Source organism: Neofelis nebulosa, chromosome 9 (assembly GCF_028018385.1).
Source record: "Neofelis nebulosa isolate mNeoNeb1 chromosome 9, mNeoNeb1.pri, whole genome shotgun sequence".
Classification (NCBI taxonomy): domain Eukaryota; kingdom Metazoa; phylum Chordata; class Mammalia; order Carnivora; family Felidae; genus Neofelis; species Neofelis nebulosa.
Window position 1 is genome coordinate 11,698,849 of NC_080790.1, and position 22,775 is coordinate 11,721,623.

Consider the following 22,775-nt stretch of genomic DNA (forward strand, 5'->3'; position numbering starts at 1 on the left):
AGCTTATGATCTCAAAAGGAACATAAGGCACACACATCAATCACTATGAGTACACTAGTGAAAAAGACAGAGATAGGGAGAGACAAATACAAAATGCCAGGGGATTTCTTAGGAAGGAGGGTTCCTTGAGCAAACCACCAAGCAGTTTGCTCCTGTTGACTGGGACAGGATTCCCGCAGACATCTGGGTGGTGTATGTTCACCCATCTACCATCTCAAGGTTGTTATTGTTTATAAGTAGGTCTGAAGGGTCTTAATGCCCTTACAGTCCCGCCATAACTACATGGCACGTGGCAGGTTGGCTCTCTCCAGCTCAGACCTTGACAGAAAGGCCTAACTTATGTATTACCTACAAAAAACACACTTCAAATACAAAACCACAAATTAATTGAACGTTAAAGGTATACCATGCTATATACCAAAAGACACACCATGCTAACACCAATAAAAGGAAAGAGAGGGGAAAATTGTATACAAAGAACTAGAGCTGTCTCTATTCGCAGATGGCATAATATTCAGGAAAACCTACTGGAACTAATGCAGGAGTCCAGCAAGGTAGGAAGACACAAGCTCAATATATATCAAAATTTTTAAAAATATATTTTAACACATACCAATAACTCTATACACTAGGAATGAGCAATACAAAAATGAAATTGAGAAAATAATTCTATTTATAGTAACACAAGAAAATAAAATATCAGGAATATTTTACGGTACACGAATATTCATAGCTTTATCTGTAAAAGCCAAAACTCAAAACAACGCACATGTCCCTAAACAGGTGAATAGGTCAACAAAGTGTGATAAAAGTACAGATCAGTGGTAGTCTAGGGTAGGGGTGAGGGAGTGATGGGGAGAAGCTGAAGGGAGGGGAACATAAAGAGGCAAAAAGCAGCTTTTAAGAGTGACAGATACATTTATTACCTTGATTGTGAGATGGTTTCATGAATATATACATATATCAAAACTTAACAAATTGTACACTTTAAATATGTGCAATTTATTGTTGGTCAATTATAACTCAATGAATTAAAAAAAAAAAGAAAAGAAAAATACTACTATTTTTAACCATATACAAGTATTGATTAATTCTGTTCATTACTTACTTCCGACCAGTATGCCTGGTCAATCTGACCATCAGCGCGCGTGCCTCTTCTGAACTAGACTGAGTGTTCTTAACAAACGAAATCGGTTTCTCAAGTCCGTGTTTCTCCAAAAGCTCTGACACACTTAAAGTGAGAAAAGGATATTTTAAATTTTTTTTTAATGTTTTTATTTATTTTTGAGACAGAGAGAGACAGAGCATGAGCAGAGGAGGGGCAGAGAGAAAGGGAGACACTGAATCTGAAGCAGGCTCCAGGCTTTAAGCTGTCAGCACAGAGCCCAAAATAGGGCTCAAACTCACAGACCGTGAGATCATACCTGGGCTGAAGTCAGACGCTTAACCAATTGAGACACCCAGGCGCCCCGAGAAAAGGATATTTTAAAGTCTTGTTACCAAACCAAAAAAATCTAAGAATCTTCTACATGTAGCATTTAGGCGTTTAGTATTTAAAAAAATATATAGCATACAGAATGACCCAGTTTTACAAATTACATTAATTCTCAGCCAAAAAAAGTTAACAATTATGTATCCAGTTTTATATCCCATACTCTTATGACCATGTACTTAGAACTAGTAACTATTTTTTCAAAAGTATGACATATCTTTATCCAAAAATAGTTTTTGTAACTTTCGTGTACTCTAAAAGCATCAAATCAGTAAAACAAGCAAAATCTATCATTTCAATACCAAGCTTTAACTCTGAACAAACCTGCTGAGTAACTTATTATAGGCAAGGCTGTTAGAAAAGCAATAAATGGGGCGCCTGGGTGGCTCCGTCAGTTGGGCGTCCAACTTCGGCTCAGGTCACGATCTCGCGGTCTGTGAGTTCTAGACCCGCGTCGGGCTCTGTGCTGACGGCTCAGAGCCTGAAGCCTGTTTCCGATTCTGTGTCTCCCTCTCTCTCTGACCCTCCCCCATTCATGCTCTGTCTCTCTCTCTCTCTCAAAAATAAATAAACGTTAAAAAGATAAAAATTAAAAAAAAAAAAAAAAGAAATAAACAATTTTAGAGTTGGAGCCCCAGGAATACCACAAGGCTTAATCTCCCTCCAAAATCTATTCTATAAAAATATAAAATATGTCACAAATTTTGTCTCACATGAATCGTCTTGAGACCTGGTTTGCCTCCCCGAACCTCACATTTATGAATTAACTACTACTGGACTCACAGAATGACTGGTTAGACTTCGCTAGCTCTTCATAAGAACAGGTTTCATGGGTCATGTCACCTGGTATTAGGTATGCTAAAACATTTTTCAGTAATTGGTGGCTATGAAGTGGAACAGAAATAAAAAGTCCTTATTTTAAAAAATGACTTAAACTAAAGAGGCAAAGGCATGGGTACCATCCAGAAACTGACAAGGGGTTACTGTTTCCTTGAGGTTCTAAGAGCATAATGTGACATCAGGACCACTCATGGTTACGCCCAGGGAACATATGGTGAAATATACCGTGTTTATTTTACTGTATCTTTTTGAGATAACTGTTCTCAATTTCATTAGATGAAAAAATTTGTAATCCTCAAATTTGTAAGTAATGATTCTATAGTGGTTTAATCCACTAAGCTTTACTCAAAACGATGCTCGACTTTTCAGAGACATTGGGGAGAGAAGAAACACAGCCAACCTAAAAGAAGCAAAGCTTGAAAACAAAGAGCAAGCTTGATTTATTAAGCATTTTTCAAGGAAAAAACCCTGTAACTTTCAGAACACAAAGTAACACCTCTCAGTCTAGGCAATATAAATAGAGGAAACACAGGTCTGGAGGCAACTGAACAATTAATTCTTCATTAAACTCCCATACATACACAGCACAGAAAAACACTGTTTCCTTAAATACAACTTGAAACATTTTTATACTCAAGCCCCTTAAACTGAATGAATACAACTTCTAATTAGTAGACTCCAAATTATATACTTGACTATTTTATCACCACTATAAAGTGATGGTATTACCTATTAATCTATAATTATATATATTGGAAAAATTCTTATCCCTAAAATTTTAATACAGATATTTAAAAATTACCCAAGCATCTTCATATACACATATAAATACTAGTAAACAGCACATGACTTCCTAAATAGTAAATTGGGAAATTTCAGGCTCCAAGACAAAGGTTAATGCTTCATTTTGACAGTAAAGAATATGACTACAGAGTTACTTGAAGGCTTTAGTGCAGTTTGATCTAGTTCAGATAGTCCATCAAGTGCAATACGCCCAAAAAATGAAAGTCAGGAGTATAATAAATATTGTTTGCTGAAAGATACAGTAATTGCTGCAGAAACTAACATTTCTGTGTAGGAGCCATTTTAAAAACTTCATCTAAAATCCCATAATCTCATGAGTTTGAAATTCTACATAAGAAAGCCGAAGGCTCAAATATCACAGAGCCTGTAAGTGGCAATGCTTGGATTTGAACACAGGTCTGCCAGTCTTCAACGTCCAGGCTCTTACTACTCTACATAGGCTAGCTGTACATTTGCATTAAGAAAATGCACTCAAATAGAAAGTCAAACTGGAAATACACTAGACATACTAAAGGTAGTATTTCTTGGACAGACCTCCTCCCTCAGCACAAAGCCAGCAGATTCATTTTTCTCACCTGAGAATTTGTTCCAGTTGGTCTACCATATCATGAAGAGCTGCGGTTGCCTCGGTTTTAGGACTAAAGGATTAAGAGGAAAAAAAAAAAAGTTTCAGGAGTAGCTTCTTATATGAAATATAAGACTCAATGAAGTGAAAAAGAGAAACGATGTTTCCCTTATAGTTAATATACAACAATATTACACTGCCTGGGTAAAATTTTAGTCATCTCCTGAATGCATTCAGCCAGCATCTTTCACAACTCAAGAGATGAAGAAGAAAAAAAAAAAAAAATTGGACTAGAATGATATTCTCTATTACTGATTAGCATTATATGGACAGGTATTTACTGAAGAACTTTTTGCTCAATTCTGCTAAAAGTAACAAAGAATTATAAGTCAATTTTAGTCTTTGCTTAAAAAAAAAAAAAAAAAGAGGTAGAAAGTAAAATCACCATTTGGTTCTGTTCTTTTAACCAAGAAAACAGGTTAGGAAGCACGGCCCTGCACATTGGCTTTCTCCTCCACCTGTCTATAACCCTACCACCCCCTGGAAGTTTCCATTAGGATTCTATATACTCAGGAGATTTCTTCTATGTCATCATTCCCTCTGCACCCACTTCAATATTAAGGAACCAAAAAGAAGCAAGGCTATCATGTAGATAATCCCTGGAAGGTAGTGGCGATAAAAAGCAAGGCCTCTCTGAGGAAGCATGTGGACAGGGGACTAGGAGAAACATTATCATGGCAAACATCATACACTAATACAAATGTGGCTGGTAGATTTAGTATGGAGCAACACACGTACAAGTGAATGCAGGGATCTGGCACAAAAGCTGAGACACTACTATAAAAGTCCCCTTCCAACCGGTACAACTCTGCGTCCCTAATATGGAGGGACTGCCCTCAGCCGAGCGGCACCGCACCTGATGCTCTCCAGTGCCCCCGACCCCAATGATGCAACTGAATCCCAGCCAGGTCTTAGGGTTTTATTAGTAAGATGACCGAATAAAACTCTTCATCTGAACTTAGAAAATTAAAAATGTCCTAACTTGAACCCCCAAAAATACTCACTATAAAACTATCAATCTTTCCTAGTCTCAATCTATTTGGCAATTATTTGTGCAGTTTACAAAGATTACACTATCCTTTAAAACCAATTTGAGGCCTTGACGTAAAGTGTTAAGTTAGGGTATGTTCCACTTAAAGTCCTTCAGAAGGTCAATTGTCACAGCTACCTTCTATTAACACACGACAGTAATTTCTTAACTATCATTGTGGAGCTCTACAATAAACATTTGTCACTGACTTTCAAGAATATGGTGTTCCTCCGTTGTGAATTGATATTCACAAACATAATAAGTTTTTTTTTTTTCAGCCAGATGGAACATGCTGCCTACGTAAGGTACACGAAAAATTAATGAGGTTAAATAAGTGTTCATTTCATGGCGAAAAAAGCACATAGTTTACCATTTGGTAAAGAATCATGTAACTGCTAAAAACAAACAACTAATCACAGGAAAATACAAACTGACAAACTTGGCATGAAGAGCAAAGAGAACCTCAGAAAATACTCTGAGGCTCTGAATTTTAATATGGGGCTAATTTAAAATGACATGTTATTTAGAAAATTATAAATGTGAAATATAATCATTAAGAAATAAATGGAAAACAAGAGAGTATCAGGCTATTTTTTTTTATTTACAAAAAAAAAATCTGTTAGATCAAATATCATTAATCTAAAGCCAAGATAAAGAGACATTTCTTAGCCTAGACACTCTTCAAAACCACACTAATTCTGTAATGTAACTGTAATGTCTACATTTAAAAAATGTTCTTTTAATATCATTCCACTGATACTTTACAGTAGGCAAATTACTGTTCAAAAATTAATAGATAGGCTCTAGTTGATATTTATGCTTATTTGATCTTCCTGAAAAACAAAGTCTAATACATTTATTCCTAAAAATTAGACACATTACTTGGACGCCAATGAGTTTGACTAGCAGATTCAAAGACCACAACAGAGGCACAAAGCTGAAAGACAGACCATCAAGTTTCCCAGCTGGGCCATCGAAGGGAAAAAACTCCCATCACTCTGCTTTCGGACACAGATGTTAAGAGAGGCCTCTGCATCTCTTGTAACCCTCTGCAAAGAGTAGTTTTACTACTAACACCCTGATAGCCACTGGGTTGAGGTTTCTAAATGATGGGTACAAAATCGGCTACTACATTCGGTAACCGAACGTAGGTTGCTACAAAATCGGTTACTACAGTCCCTTTACCAGCCTTCTGCTGCCTACTGAAGGCCCATGGCTCTCAGGGGGGCCCACGGTTCCCACAGACACACCTGCTGTTCCTGTTGCTCTTGACTAAGGATGGGAGGTGGCCTATGGTCATAGCTGTATAGGTCTGGGCAATACATACGTGCAGAGTCACTCTGTGATTTACCTTTCCCTACAAGAAGATTCCTTCAACTGAGACCAAGGAAGGAAAGGATGTATTAAGCACTACTATGGTCTCCATTTAGCTTTACTTTGACAAGTCTCATTGCCTGCACTCCTTCTTGGTGGTCAGTACTGAGACCCCTGCTGAGGGGAGATGAACGATCAAGATCTCCAAACTACCCAACATCTCTACGACATAATGGACAGCATCTGAGAGCACCACAGACACAAAACATCCAAAACTGAAACCTGAAACAAGAGGACAAATGAGGTGCTCACACACAAGGCCACCCCTCAAGCACTCCTACCATGAAAAGGCTTCAGCCTGTCATAGGCTGCCAGGCAGCTTTCTCATGTCTTAGATATAAAGTAATGGCCAAGAATCACTGGACATGAAGGAAAGTCCCTAACGGTAAAAGCAGAGATACAAACAAACAGGATATTAATACTGAGAGACCATGGTGAGAACGTGGGTAATGCAGGGAACAGAGGAACAGGTACACATGCATCTCTGAAACAAGACTAGGATGCTATTTTATTTTAAATGTTCCTGGAATTTAAATAAGAAAGCTAAACTAAACTTTAAAATTTGAAAGAGGGATGAGAAGATAAAACTGAAGACACTCTTAGATCATTTAACAGAAGATCAGAAAGTGGGCAAAAGAATAAAAGGGGTAGTAAACAAAGAAGAAAGTGCAAAAAAAAAAAAATAGAGAAAGAAAGAAGGTAAAAAAGAAAAAAAAAAAGGAAGGAAGTAAAAATAAAATTACCAAGGAAACTGATTAGGGAAAGAATATAAGAAAATTTCCCAATGATCTGAAAGACAAGAGTTTCCAGATTGGAACAGACTAACTAAATGAACACCACAACAATGCATTTAGACTCGCAATAAAACACACCCTTACGATACAGAGATGAAGAGAAGGTATTGAAATATCCAAAAAGGAAGAAAAGCCATATATAAAGTAACAATTCAGAATGATATGGGACTACCCGACAATCCTGGGAGGAGAGGACAAGACGGATGCCTTCAAAACTCCCAAGGAAAAGATAATTATAAACCTAGAACTGCAGGCACAGCCAAGCCTACTATCAAGTTTAAGGGGGAAATTCTGGTTATCTTTCTGACATGGGACGGTCTTCAAATCAAAATGCCTCCATGTAACCTTTGACAGGAAGCTATTAAGATTTTGCTCCATCAAAATGGGAGAATAAGAGAAGGAAGGAGAAGAGAAGAGATCTCAGAAATGCAATATGCAACCCAAGAGAGGCGCAGCAAGTCCCGGGATGGCAGGTGCTCAGAACACACAACAATTAATTCACATCAAAGCAAGAGAAAAGACAAGTCCAAGACGGAGGCTTCAAAAGGAAGACAGGGGGAGAGAAGACAAGAAAAAGGGAAGGAACGGAGATATCTTTGTAAAGAAGAGTTTTACGTTCCATCAGAAGACTGAAGGAGATAAATGGGAACAAAGCAAACAACAAAAAAGGAAATGATCCAATTCAGGGACAAGAAAACGCTGCAGAAAAAGGAAATATAATCATACCCAGCTCTGTAGAAACAACATTTACTAACACAGTGATGAAACTACAGCCTTAACCACACTGACAGAACAGTAGGACAAGCAGGTATGGGGAGAGGTAGACCTCCATGAAAGGAAGTCAAGAATCATGTAGCACTGCGGCAGCAGCATGAGCCTACCGTTTTAGAGGAGGCAGGCAAAGACCAGAAGAAAACCATTATCTACGCAAGTGTTCCTGTTGGAAGACAGGTGTTTGAGCGTGACGAAGGGGGGGGCAGCAAACAACTGTTTATCGATCACAAGTCTTTCGATTCCTTCACTTTCATGATGTGCATACATTGCTTTATAGTTAAAATTTAGGAGATGATGATGTCTGTTCGGACGCTTGATTTTAGATCGGCATCTCCCACCCCCACTCATTTCTTTCTCTCCATGACGCGGGCTTTTCAAAGTCAGAAGACCAGTTGGCTTGCAGAGTGCCTCACCCTCCGTATGTATCTGTTTCCTTCATGTGTTCTTGGACTTGATCCCCTATCCCCTGATTTACTGTAAAGCAGAAGTTCAGCTCAAGGACTGTAGATTCAGAGTGAACGATTTTACTTCATAATGCATCTCTGCAGGAGGCACAGAACACCAGGCTGACCGTGATACCACACGTGGTAGCTTGATGAAAGATGGTGACAGTCAGGCTTGTACTTTATAAAGCTAAATCTCCCCTTTGAAATAACAAAAAAAAAATATTAAAAATATGCTGAGCTACTACTTTGGCATCACGCAAATATCTTTTACCCATCAATCTTTCACCTGACCGCAGTACCGTTAATGACTGCGTGAAACCATTATTTCACACTGGGATGCAAAATTGGTGATTTCTATCATTCATTTCACAAAAAATAAAAATCTCCTTAAAGGAAAAGAGAGAGGCAGCAGCATTAGTCACAACAGTCAAGACATGGAAACAACCTAAGTGTCCATCAACAGATGTATAAATCAAGAAAAAGTGCTATTTACACGTACACAGTGGAATACTATTCAGCCACACAAGAGAAGGAAATCCTGCCATTTATGACAACATGGATGGGATTTAAGGGCATTATACTAAGAGAAATAAGTCAAAGACAGACAAATACTATAAGACAGTCTCACTTATATGTGGAATCTAAAAACCACCACCCCCTCCTCATAGAAAAAAATCAGATTTGTGGTTACGGGGGATGGGAGTGGGTAGAGTGGGAACCGAATAAAGGTGGTCAAAACATTTAAAACTTCCAGGTGTAAGAGAAGTACGTACAGGGGACATAATGCGCTAAGATGGTTATGAAGCAACATGTTCCAGTCAAGGAACAATCTGGGCAAACAACTGAAACCAACCAAAACACTGCTGTATGCTATATTCAAAAGAGTAAAAGATCTCATCACAAGGTAGAAAACTTACTTATTTATGTATGTATGTGTGTATGTATGTATCTGTAGAAGATGAGGGATGTTAACTAAACAGACTTGTCGCTTTACAATGTATGGATATCCATCCATTACATTAAACACTTCAAACTTACACGGTGCTGTGTATTAATCACAGCTCAATAAAACTGCAAGAAAAATAAAGTAAAATAAAATTATTTATATTCATCTATGATTACTTAACATGCTTATTGTAGGCAAGGGCCCAGAACAAATAATTCATAGATTACCCCAAGCCCATAAATGTGAAAAAAGCTTCATGAAAAACACAACTGAAAACAGAGATATCACTGTCTATGCACTTAAAATTAAGTAATTTTCATCATGGTGGTGGTATTTTTGTTTGTTTTTTAATGGATAATTTATCCAAGTTGACAAAATTACAGTGACTGCTCATACACTGTTGGAAAAACAAAAGTTTATCTCTAGGCTACAGGTTTGCAGATGATTTCATTTTCTTCTATACATGTTTTTATATTCCCCAAATTCTCTCTAATGAACACTCAGGGAAACAACATTTTCGTTTCAGCTGTTAGGACAAAAAAGACGACAATAAGACTGGCACACTGTGGATTCTCACCCGTATCCTCTTTGTGGAAGACATTCTAATATGTCATAACAAAGGGACAGCTGGTCATTTCGTTCACAGTTGTAGATACACTCTAGAGCGACTGCCATCAGTTGGTCCTGATCCGGAATAATTTTTTGCTGCAGCTACAGAGAAAATAAAGCATGCTGTACTGAGAGTCAGATTTATAGTCCGTTTTTCCCTAGCCCAGTACAACTGTCAATAGAATATTAAATAGTGCAATTAATCACCTGCAAAAACAAATCTTGATTTTTCTTTAGCTTACAGACTTTTGGGGTCTTTAATAATTCTGAATGAAATCACATTTTAATTACAGAATCAGCTAGAAAACATAATTTGTACCCATAAGCTTTGCATCTGCTGAAAACAGATTCTTCAATTTATGACCCATTCAAGATAAAGTGGATAGAAGAAACACAGTGAATTAAAAAGGCACTTCATTAAAAACATTTCTAACCCTAAAGCCAAATTTTATGTGTTTCAATTACAAAAATGTATAAAATTCCTTAACTAATATTCAGAGATGTTTGAACCTACTATTTTTCAGTATGCATTATATATTAGTCATGTAACTAAACAGCACTGACAGTCTATTCAAAAGAAGTCACACTGTAATGCAGTAATATTCAAATCACAGAGCACACTCTGGTGCAGAAAGAATGGCTACTTTGGGTCACTGTCTTCTATAGGATACACCTTTCCATCGCAAATCAGACTCCCATTCTGGAGTATTTTCTAGGATATAAAAATACTGGATTTGTGCCTTGTTTCTCTCATCTATACAAATGGATATTAACAACTCTCCATAATGTCACAGTTGTGAGGACTAAATAAATTAATACGTGAAGAACACTTACATGATTACCACCAAAGAAATGAAAATAGAAAGCTGAAACTATATTCTTAGAGCCCTATTCAATGACAAAATAAGTTTAGAGCCCTCAATGACAAAATAATTTCCATAATAAAGACCTAGTGGGGTTCAGCATTTTAGCAGAAATTCACAAAACAGACAAGAAAGTGATGGAGAGAAGCTACCAAAGGCATCTATCGTCTCGCTGGAAAAATCACATGCATGGACAGAAGAAGAAACATTCAAGGTTATGAGGAAAGTACAGTCTTCTGAGGTAGTATGGTTACAGGAGTTCTACAGATTTCTTCAAGGTGTTAAGAGAAAAACATCCCATTAACTTGACATCGACACGTGACAGTTATCCAAGGTTGCAAAGTGACAGACTGGTTAAAGAGACAAACAGGGCACAGTAAAAGTCATTATTATTTAATTAAAATCGCTAACTTTTCCTGATTTCTTACTGTGTGCCAGGTACTATTTCTATGTGCTTCACACGCATGAATTCTCAATTCCTCAAACCACCCTGTAAGGTTAATACTAGTTCTATTTCGATTCTACATAAAGGGGAAACTGAGGCCCCAAGAGGCCCTATAACTTGCTCGCGGCACAAAGCTGGCTGTGGTCAGGCCAGGAGTCAGATGCAGGCAACTGGCTGCAAAACCAGGGCTAAGGATACCTGCTCTCACAGCCCCACAGCCTGCAGGAAAAGCCCCTTAGCCCTACAGGAACAGCCCCTCAGCCCTGCAGGAACAGGCCCGCGGGAAAATTTCACAGTAAGAATGGGAGAGACTGACAAAAACTACAGTATTCAACAATGCAACTCCTACAGGAAAATGAAAAAAAAACAAACCAGTTTGAATGAAAAGGAATAAATGGAAAACCAACTGCAGCAGAAGCCAAACTCTTTGATGTTTCCCTGGATTCTCCTGCTTCCTTTCCTGCCCTCCCTGCGACACTAAAGAATCACTTGGAAGTTAAAGGTTCTAAAGTCCATACTTGATCATATATGTTCAAAATCTCCTTTTGAAAACCCTTTTGCAGTCCTACAATGTGAAAGGTAAAAAATGAACTTTCTGCCTTCCACTCAAGTCCTTCGTGCCTGGTGCCAGCTCACTGTTCTGGTCCTACAAACCTCTATGCAAATTTTAGTTCACTCAAATTCAATTACTTGCCTTCATCTAAACATGCTATTAGTCTGATTATGTCTCCCTGTCGTAGTGTACTTCTCAAAAACTCAGTCATGCCCTATCTACGACCTCCCTAATAATCCAGTTTTATCTCTGCCTGGCTTGAACTTCAATTGGACTTGGCCAGATTTTTACAGCCTCTTACACATGCTCAATAAATGTTAATCCAAAGACTCTATCTTCATTCTACTCTGATACATAAATTACTTTTTCCTCTTTATATTCCTATGGCATCTTTTTGTTTGCTTCCCGTGCCATTCAGTATATCTTTCCTAATGCAATCTATTAGCACATAAATTGTAATGATCACCATTTTAAGGCACTTACCATTTGTGCTCTGTTCATCTACCTACAAGATGTCTAACTTCATAAAGTGTAAAACACACTTCCTCTTATCTCCATCATGCCTGCCCTAATATCTCAGTAGTGACTATTAAACCATCATTTGCCCCACCTCAAGCTAACAGAAAAGAGCCCCTTTAAAACTTTCTAGGAAGTCAGTGAGTCTTCCCCACCATGAGTAGCAGATTATTCTCCATGCTACACAGCAAGGTAAAGTGTAAGAAGATTAGAATTTTATTTTAAAAAACAGTCTTGGGTGGCTCAGTTGGTTAAGCGTCCGATTTCACCTCAGGTCATGATCTCATGGTTCATGGGTTTGAGCCATGCATTTGAACCTGCTTCAGATTCTGTATCTCCCTCTCTCTCTGCTCCTCCCTCGTTTGTGCGATCTCTCTCTCTCTCTCTCTCTCTCTCTCTCTCAAAAATAAACAAATATTAAATGAATGAATGAATAAATGGATGACTGAATAAATGAATTACAAATAAATAAATAAATAAATAAATAAATAATAAATATCTTAAAATTATGCACTACAGGCAAGTAGATGAAGAGCAGACGATAAGACAGGATATCTGGAAAACCCCAGAGAATGAAGCAAGACAAGAAACTAGTAAAGGGGCAGAATACAAAATTAACATACAAAATGAATAGCTTTCATATATAAAACCAACAAACAGAGGAAGTGAAGGTAGGGAAAACTTAATTTATAATAGAAAAAGAGAAAACTAAAGGCTTAGGAATAAATTTAACAAAAAATGTGCACAAGCTACGTGAAGAACATTTTTAATACACCTGAAAGACAGTTAAAAAAAGACAGAATAGAATGATACCCTCTTTTTTTTTTAATATGAAATTTATTGTCAAATTGGTTTCCATACAACACCCAGTGCTCATCCCAACAGGTGCCCTCCTCAATTCCCATCACCCACTTTCCCCTCCCTCTCACCCTCCATCAACCCTCAGATTGTTCTCATTTTTTAAGAGTCTCTTATGGTTTGCCTCCTTCCCTCTCTGTAACTTTTTTTCCCCCTTCCACTCCCCCATGGTCTTCTGTTAAGTTTCTCAGGATCCACATAGGAGTGAAAACATATGGTATCTGTCTTTCTCTGTAGGACTTATTTCACTTAGCATAACATTCTCCAGTTCCATCAAAAGGCCGTATTTTATTCTTTCTCATTGCCACGTAGCATTCCATTGTGTATATAACCACAACTTCTTTATCCATTCATCAGTTGATGGACATTTAGGCTCTTTTCATAATTTGGCTACTGTTGAAAGTGCTGCTATAAACATTGGGGTACAAGTGCCCCTATGCATCAGCACTCCTGTATCCCTTGGGTAAATTCCTAGCAGTGCTATTACTGGGTCATAGGATAGGTCTATTTTTAATTTTTTGAGAAACCTCCACACTATTTCCCAAAGGCACCCATTTGCATCCCCACCAACAGTGCAAGAGGGATACCCCCTCTTTTTGAATAGGATGACTGGTGTTATAGAGATACTGGTCTCTTGCTCTCTCTGCCCCTCCCCAGCTCATGCTCGTGCATGTGCATGAAATTAATTAAACCTTAAAACTTCAATAAATAAATAAATATTAGTCTTGCTAGGCTAATTTACAAATTTAATATAATCACAGTAAATATACCCATAAGCTATTTTATGGAATCAAACAAGTTGTACTACAGTTCAGATGAAGAAACAAACTTTTATAATGGCTTTAAAAAAAAACAAAACAGGGGCGCCTGGGTGGCGCAGTCGGTTAAGCGTCCGACTTCAGCCAGGTCACGATCTCGTGGTCCATGAGTTCGAGCCCCGCGTCAGGCTCTGGGCTGATGGCTCGGAGCCTGGAGCCTGTTTCCGATTCTGTGTCTCCCTCTCTCTCTGCCCCTCCCCCGTTCATGCTCTGTCTCTCTCTGTCCCAAAAATAAATAAAAAACGTTGAAAAAAAAATTAAAAAAAAATAAATAAATAAAAAACAAACAAACAAACAAAAAACCCTAGGGAGAAAAACTATAAAGGAACACCACCCTTACCAGACTTTAAAAGCACACTATAAAATCTCTGTAATTAAACAGTTGGTACCAGTGTACAGACAAACCAGTTACAATATAAAAACTCTAGGGGAGCCTGAGTGGCTCAGTCGGTTGAGCATCCGACTCTGGCTCAGGTCATGATCTCACAGTTTATGAGTTCAAGCCCCGCGTCAGGCTCTGTGCTGACAGCTCGGAGCCTGGAGCCTGCTTCAGATTCTGTGTCTCCCTCTCTCTCTGCCCCTCCCCTGCTAACACTCCGTCTCTCTTTCTCAAAAATAAATAAACTTGCAAAAAAAATTTTTTAAGTCGAGAATTAGAACTAAATGGAAATCTGATATAAGACAAAGGTGGCATCTCAAATCACTCTAGAAAAGACCAAATTTGTAATAAATAGTGCTGGGACAACTAGGTAGCCATCTGAGGAACAAAATTAGACCTCATGTCACCACACAAAAAAATGAACTCCAAGTAGATTATGGATCCACACAGAAAAATAAAATCATACAAGTACTGAAAGAAAATGAGTGGATTCTTCTTTGACCTTGGAGGGAAAGGCTTGCTCACCATGACTCATAATACAGAGGCAATAAAAAATTGCTCAATTTGTCTACACATAGAGATAAAAATTCTGGCTGACATAATCCACCAGAGACAGAGTCAAAAGATAATCTACCAACTGAAAGAAATATACACAATCCATACCATTAAAAAGGGGGGGTAATTACGCCAATGTACCTGAATTTCTACAAAAGCAAAGCACAAAGGAACAAAAATCCAAATGAAAAACGGGGAGAAGACAGGAATGGACAATTCACCAAAAAAGAGATATTCCCCTCAAATACATGAGGACATTTCAAATTCACTCATAATTAAATGCAAATTAAAACACCCCTGAAATACCACTTTCCACTTCCCACACTAGTAAACATGTTAAACTATGGCAATGAATTCTGTCCACAAAACCGTAGAGCAACAAGCAAGGTCTTATACCGCCTGGACCAACCATCCCCCGCCCCCACCGCCCCGAAGGAAACTCTGGCAATGCCGACACAACCCTTGCCTGTAGGCTCAGGATGCCCATCGTAGGAACACACCTTGAAGGCATACCAAAGACACAAAACCGGGGCGCCCGGGTGGCTCCGTCAGTTAAGCGTCCGACTTCGGCTCAGGTCGTGATCTCACGGTTCATGGGTTCCAGCCCCTCATCGGGCTCTGTACTAACACCTCAGAGCCTGGAGCCTGCTTCGGATTCTGTGTCTCCCTTTCTCTCTGGCCCTCCCCTACTCATGCTCTGTCTCTCTCTCTCAAAAATAAATAAACGTGGAGCGCCTAGGTGACTCAAGTCGGTTAAGCGTCTGACTTCAGCTCAGGTCATGATCTTGTGGTTCATGAGTTCAAGCCCCATGTCGGGCTCTGTACTGACAGCTCAGAGCCTGGAGCCTGCTTTGGATTCTGTGTCTCCCTCTCTCCCACTCACGCTCACACTGTCTCTCTCTCTCTCTCTCTCTCTCTCTCTCAAAAATAAACATTAAAGAAAAATTTTTTTAATAAATAAATAAAATAAACATCAAAGACACAAAACCACATGGGAACAAGTTATTCACTACAGCATCGTTTGTAATTACAAAATACTAGAAATAACCAAAAGCTGGGGAGACTGAATAAATGAATTTTTAATTTTATTATTTTAATTTATATAGCCTCACACGGCTAGAGGTTACCATACTTAACTGCATGGTAGAGTATAAATTTTTCAGTTCCCTTAGGAGTATGGGCCAAAAGTAGGCAAGCAGGAAATTGAAGACAAGAGTTTAAAGTGTTAAGGAGACTTTCCCATTTATGCCACTGCTGGGATACAGGGCCTACGTCAGCACCCAAAGCTTCCAAACTCAGGCCTCTGGAGGACTGCACCATAGAAATACAGGATAGCTGGAAAGAGGAAAGTCCTTCTGAACCTTGAAACAGTTTGATTCCCCGTCAGATGAAAGTGACCTTCATCACTAAGAGAACGACAGGAGGAACAGAAAAACAGGAGTGGGAATTATTTGCAGCATATAGCAAGTGGATTTCCACCAGAATCACTGGATAAATCGTCAAGTGCACATTCCAGATCCCTACCCCCCAAATTCTCATTATATCTGGGTTGGGCCTAGAAAACTGCTATTTTTTTTTAATGTTCATTTATTTTTGAGAGAGAGAGACAGAGACAGAGACAGAGACCAAGTTGGGTAGGGGCAGAGAGAGAGGAAGACACAGGATCTGAAGCAGGCTCCAGGCCCTGAGCTGTCAGCACAGAGCCTGGCGTGGGGCTCGAATCCACAAACTGTGAGATCATGACCTGAGCCGAAGTTGGTTGCTTAATCGATTGAGCCACCCAGGCGCCCCCCACCCCTTTTTGTTTTAAAGTCTTGGGCACCTGGGTGGCTCAGTCAGTTAAACGTCCAACTCTTGATCTGCTCAGAGTTTGTGAGTTCGAGCCCCAGCGTTAGGATCTGCGATGACAGTGCAGAACCTGCTTGGGATTCTCTCTTCCCTCTCCCTCTGCCCCTCCCCTGCTCACACTGGCTCGCTCACTCGCTCTCTCTCTCTCTCTCAAAATAAATAACAATCAAAAAAATTTAAGTTCATAGTTCCCATACACAGATGCATTTTTAAAATGCTAGTACAGCAGACAGAGAACATGAGAAGGCAGAATATTTTATTCCCAAATCCTCTTCATCCAGACTTGCCCAAGTTCCTTCACAAGTTCTGCTTTCCAAAGGGCCATTCAAGCAAAGAACAGCAGCTTAAAATCACAGAGGAGTGCTTAAAATCAGGATGTTATACAAAAGAAGAAGAGTTTGTAGCATACACTGCAGTTAAAAGGGCAAGTATGTATCTGTATTATTGTCCCCAAATATGCACTCCCTTCCCCCAAGACAATCTGTATTATTGTCCCCATTATGCACTCCCTTCTTCCCTGCCTTATTAACATCAGGCTTGGCCACAGACTTCCTCTAGCCTGTGAAATGTGACCGGATGTCACGTGACATACTTTGAGCTAAGTTTTTTTTTTTTTTTTTAATTTTTTTTTTTTCAACGTTTTTTATTTTTTTGGGGACAGAGAGAGACAGAGCATGAACGGGGGAGGGGCAGAGAGAGAGGGAGACACAGAATCGGAAACAGGCTCCAGGCTCCGAGCCATCGGCCCAGAGCCCGACGCGGGGCTCGAACTCACGGACCGCGAGATCGTGACCTGGCTGAAGTCGGACGCTTAACCGACTGCGCCACCCAGGCGCCCCTGAGCTAAGTTTTAAGAGTCACTGTGCGGTTCTACTTTGTTCTTTTTCCCTGTGCCACAGCTCAGCAAAGGGGGCCTGCTCTTTTAGCCACGTCCTAGAGCGAACAAGACATGGAACACAAGAGAAGCCCAGCCACAGCCTGTGTGACACTTGCAAGCGATGAATATCTGTTCTAACCTACTCATTTGTTAATGCAGCGTAACTTAGTCCAAGCGGTCTGATACAGAAATCACTGCTCCCGTGATATTACTGTAAATACTCTGCGCCTAACACATGGCAGACCTTTTTGTAAAGGGCCAAGTAAAATAAAATAAAAACAATGCTCCAAGCACAATCCTCATAAGCAAACAAATGGAATCAAGTGATCTAAAGCATCATAATGAAACCCAGTTTCAGTCCCTCGCTCATCATCTGCCCTCACAAAATTTACTGAGCACCTGCTCTCTACAAGGCACTGACACTCTGGCAACACACAGATGCAGGGGACATAGAGAACACACATAGGAAACACGGGTGGGAGACACAAACATGAGTGTTTTAATAAAAATAAATAAACACCAATTATGAGAGTGTGACATGGGTTATTACAGAGGCAGGGACAAGACCTGTCAGAGCACAGGTAAGTCACAGGTCTCCCAGCAGAGGGAATCTTAGACAGCAGGATCTTGAAGGGCAGGTAGGTGTCTGCAAAGGGAAGGGAAGAGAAGTTGACCATCCCTAACAAAGGAGACAGTCTATTAAGACATAAAGAGGCATGAAAGACCGAACAAGGTGAAGACAGGGTGAGAAGTTCAGTGTGAGTGAACTAGCACATTCCTTCACAGAGGGAAATGAGGCTCAAGAGACAGACTAGAAACAGACCACAAAGAACCCTCTAGAGAGCCTAACGTTTACCCTGTGGACATTGGTAAGCCTCTGGAGGCTTCCCATAGATCATGATCCATGAACATGAGCAAAGTTCTGTTGTGGAAAGATAATATTGTTAGAAATATAGAGGTTGGATCAGAAAGGAAGAGCCCAGCAACTCCATTGTTCTCTGCTTTGATGTTTACATATTTCAACAAAAGCAAATGACCATATGTTTTATTCAAAAGGCACATGCTAAATTGCCAAGTAAAAACAACAAAAAGCTGATGACATACAAAGGATTTACAAGACTCTGTAAGGAAGAAGTATCACAAACAAGATTACTAGAAAGAATTTAAAGTCACTTCCTTCTTCCTCATAAAACATTCATTTTCAATCCATCCTGCTTCTCACATTGTGTTCTGCGGTCTTAAGCAACCCACCCTTGGCTCACAGTAAACCACCCCAAATTCAAAACCAGAATACTAAACGGGAGCTGCTTATGAGAAGATAGAAAATCTTAAAACGACAAAGAATAGATATATTTCTGACAAACGACCCTTTCAGAAACCAAAATATGTGTAAGGTTAGCTAAGCAATGTTTTCCTTTTTTATCTGGATTATACGGCTTAAGACCATACACTTCAGAAGACTTCAGACTGCAATAAAGGTTAGCTCAAGGAAGTGCACTCAATTCGAATTCTGGATTGGAAGAAGGCTTCAATGGCCTCTGGCTTGAACCCCAATCCAACCCTTTGACTCTCACTACAAAGTCAGGGCGTTCGAGTGGCCATGCCACCCCGCTTGAGCCACTGCCAACAGAAAGGGAGCCAGTATCTCTTAAAGCAACAGATTTGATTTATGGCTAAATTAAGAGGTTATTTACTTTGCTAAAGTATACTGTACTTAACAAAATGACTTATTGCCAGTGAATGTGAACAACGACTTGAATTCTACAGCAGTACAGAGCTTTAAACACAGCTGACCCTTGAACTGTGTGTCCACTTATATGCCAATTGTTTATAAATACGGGACAGGACTGTAAATGTATTTTCTCATCCTTATGATTTTCTTAATGACGTTTTCTTTTCTCCAGCTTACTTTATTATGAAGATACAGTACAGAATACATACAACATTCGAAACATGTTAACCGGCTATTTGTGTTATTGGTAAGGTCAACAGTAGGCTACGGATAGTTGGAAGTTTTGGGAGAGTCAAAATTATAAATGGATTTTCACCTGCGTGGGGGGGGGGGGGGGGGGGGGGTTGGTGCTCCTAAATGCTGTGTTGTTTGAGAGCCAATATATAGTAGTGTTAAGCAAATACAAGAGATAATTAAGAAAAATCAGAGTTCCTTATGACATCCTAAAGATTTTCATAAGTATTTTGAAGGTCCTAAAGGGTGAGAATCTTTTCTTCTTCTCCTGGCGTTAGGGTAAAGCATACTGGTTAAGAAAACAGCTGTGAAATTAGAATACCTATGTGTGAACCCAGGATCCACTCCTAACCTTGTGACCCTGGACAACTGCCTAACCACACTAGATCACAATTTTCTTTCCCTCCAATATTAATACAAAATATCTACATCATAGGATTGCTATAAGGATTAAATGGGTTAACACTTGTAGAGTGCCTATCTATAGTAAGAATTCAGTATCTATCAACTGTTAGTTTTTTTGGTATTGATATATATCTATATATATAATCAATATAATAGAAAGTCAACAAACTTATGAGTAAATAAATCAAAGTACATATAAACTTCCCAAAAATTAGTGGACTGAATTGTTGAAACATTTTTAAAGAATAATATGACAACCGTTTTCTTGTCTGTTTCAAGTGAAGTTACTTGCAAAGCCTATTATAACAAACTGACAAATGAGACATAATTATGCAGAGGAAGAAGTGCAGAGATTTTTTTTAGAAGTTAGAGTTTCTACTTACATCTGGTTTGGAGTGCTGAAATATCTTCAGGGGAAATTTTAAGTCCCCTTTAGCTAAAGTTACTAAATATTCTTTTAATAGCTCATTAGCCACACCAGGAGACTGTTTCTCACAACGATGAAGGAAGGGAACCATCCACTGGTAGGCACTTGTCACATACTTGTCCTCAGAACACTGAAAATACAATCAACCAAAACAAACACACATTAAATACCTATTATACCAGACAACAAGTTCAAGAGACTGATGTTAAAGAGTTGAAGGCCAACACTTCCTAAAACAGACACTCTGGTTCACCTCTCCCAGGCAGCCTGAGAGGTAGCAGAATGGCCTTCTGCCTGGGGCTTGTACAGTAGACAGCACTTGGGGCCCTCTCTTCAGGACCAGGGCCACTCTGGGTCCCTCACAGCCTATGCCCAGCTCTGGAAGACAAAAATGTTACTACTACTGCTCCAACATGAGGTCTCCCAGAGTAAAGAGAGGTTCTACCTACAAAAGTGTGTGTGTGCGTGTAAAAGATGTCTCGAGAGACGGAGAGAGAACAAGCGAGCCCAGAGATGGGAAGAATAAAACGGAAAAAAGCAAAGAGACAGAGGAGCATAAAAAAGCTCTAGAAGGGAGGCGGCTGGGGCCCAGTTGGTTGAGCATCTGACTCTCGGTTTCAGCTCAGGTCAAGACCTTACAGTTCATGGGTTCGAGCCCCATGTCAGGCTCTGCGCTGACAGTGAGGAGCCTGCTTGGGATTCTCTCTCTCCCTCTCTCTCTCTGCCCCTCCCCACACTCTCTTTAGCTCTCTCTCAAAATAAATAAACTTAAAACAAAACAAAACAAAAACCTCTAGAAGACAACTACTTCAGAATAGTCTCTGAATCCCAGAGTCTCTCCCTTCCTTTTCCTTTTCCTGTTTTGTTTTTCCCCTTTACATCCACCTTCACAAAACTCCAAATGACACCCATAATTTTACTCATTCTCCCTGACATTATACAATTCCTTCTTTTAATTACCCCAGGAGATACACCTAAATCCCCTAAGAGGAGTCTTACATATAACACAAATCAATTCTCACTGGCTGGATAATCAGTGGGGGGAAAAAAACTAGTAAGCAAAATGGAAGGCAGGGCCAGAGGGAGAGAGAAAAGGCTGACTGATAAGAGGGAGAAAGAGGACAAGAGAGAAAAAGGAAGGAAGACGAAAAAGAAAGTACATGAGAAAAAAAGAGAAGAGTCAGGGAGAAAGGAGAGCGCGTGGGGCAGCGCAGGGACAAGGATTCCATGTCTTACCGGGCCACTTGGAACCAGTCTGGCCTGTGACAGCTGGCCCCCCACAACCCCACCGTTCTGGTCTCAAAGGTGCCTCTCTAATCAGTGGGTTCATGAGAAACCAGGTTCTAACGTTGGGGGGTGTTTCCTCCCCAGGGTGACCCAAGAAGAATCTAAAAGTGGCTGGGCAAACCCTCCTGAACTTACAAACCACTAAGCCAAGATGTTTTCTTCACACAAGCACCCAGCCCTCTGAATCCAATACTTTTGTGTAAGCAAAATAGAGAAGTAATTGGGAAATTTAACATAGTGAAGGCCTAGAAACATGACTCCTAGCATGACCAGCTAGTTTAGAAATCTGCTAGCTAAAAGAAAAAAAGAAGTTATATACAGATGATTATGAATAAAGGGCAAGCAAGGTACAAGAACAGCCAAAATAGTTTGGGATGCCTTCAGTAATTTATTCAAAAACTGGATTTTTTTTTTTTTTTTTTTTTTTTTTTAAGTCAAGAAACCTTCTTTTATTTACTAAATTCTCAGGTTTGGAGGCCATTTTATCTTTGGCTTTGAGACCCACGTTAATCCAAGTACACAGAAAGTTAAAATAAAACGTACACTACTCATCAGCAATCTTAGTTTTTCAATGTCTTTCATCTGCTGGAGTTCTTTCAAGGTTAGGGTTAAATCGCACCCGGCTTCATAAACCAAGGCTTCCAGGGTAACCAAATTATCACAGAGAACCAGCAAACCGGGAATGTTCCGCTCCATTCCGAGTCGAATGAGTGACAATGCACAGTCGACCTGAAACAGAAAAGCGAGAGGAAGACTGAGTGTTTCACCTCCCACATCTTCTACAGTCAAAGCCTCCTGTACAGAATCGGACTCTTGTGATCATCTTCTATAAGACTGCATTATCAGTAACATACATTTATTTAATACAAAAACATTAGAGTTCTTTAGCAAATATATCAGCAAACTGTTTCAAAAGAATCAGTAAGAAATACTGAAGATAATGAAAGACAAACATCTTAAATTCATAGAACATGACAGTTTAAGAGCAATTTCATATATATTTGTCTATTCTTACGACATTAACACGGGGGGCGAGGGGGAGCTATTTAGTGATAATGCCAAATTAATCCTACTTTCACTATATCATTCTGCTCCAAAAAACAAAATGTTTGCTTTCATATTCCTGTTCACTACCTACCCTTCCACAGTGCCTCCTATATAAAAAGCATTCAATAAATACTTGCTGAATGATGAACTCCGGTAGACACTTTCTCTGTCTCCATTCAAATATTTGCCCTTCACTG

At 39.5% G+C, this 22,775-nt stretch overlaps 1 protein-coding gene across 3 annotated transcripts in view; it reads right to left on the minus strand.

Moving 5' to 3' along the window:
* Window positions 1-22,775, minus strand: part of NBAS (NBAS subunit of NRZ tethering complex) — a 333,323-nt gene that overhangs the window by 180,576 nt on the left and 129,972 nt on the right. For all 3 annotated transcript variants that reach the window (XM_058682573.1, XM_058682572.1, XM_058682571.1), the window contains exons 24-28: window positions 22,075-22,260; window positions 20,201-20,374; window positions 9,703-9,836; window positions 3,712-3,774; window positions 1,109-1,231 (exon numbers count right to left, since the gene is read on the minus strand). In XM_058682573.1, the coding sequence (XP_058538556.1) occupies window positions 1,109-1,231; window positions 3,712-3,774; window positions 9,703-9,836; window positions 20,201-20,374; window positions 22,075-22,260 (680 nt within the window). The remainder of the gene's footprint in view (window positions 1-1,108; window positions 1,232-3,711; window positions 3,775-9,702; window positions 9,837-20,200; window positions 20,375-22,074; window positions 22,261-22,775) is intronic.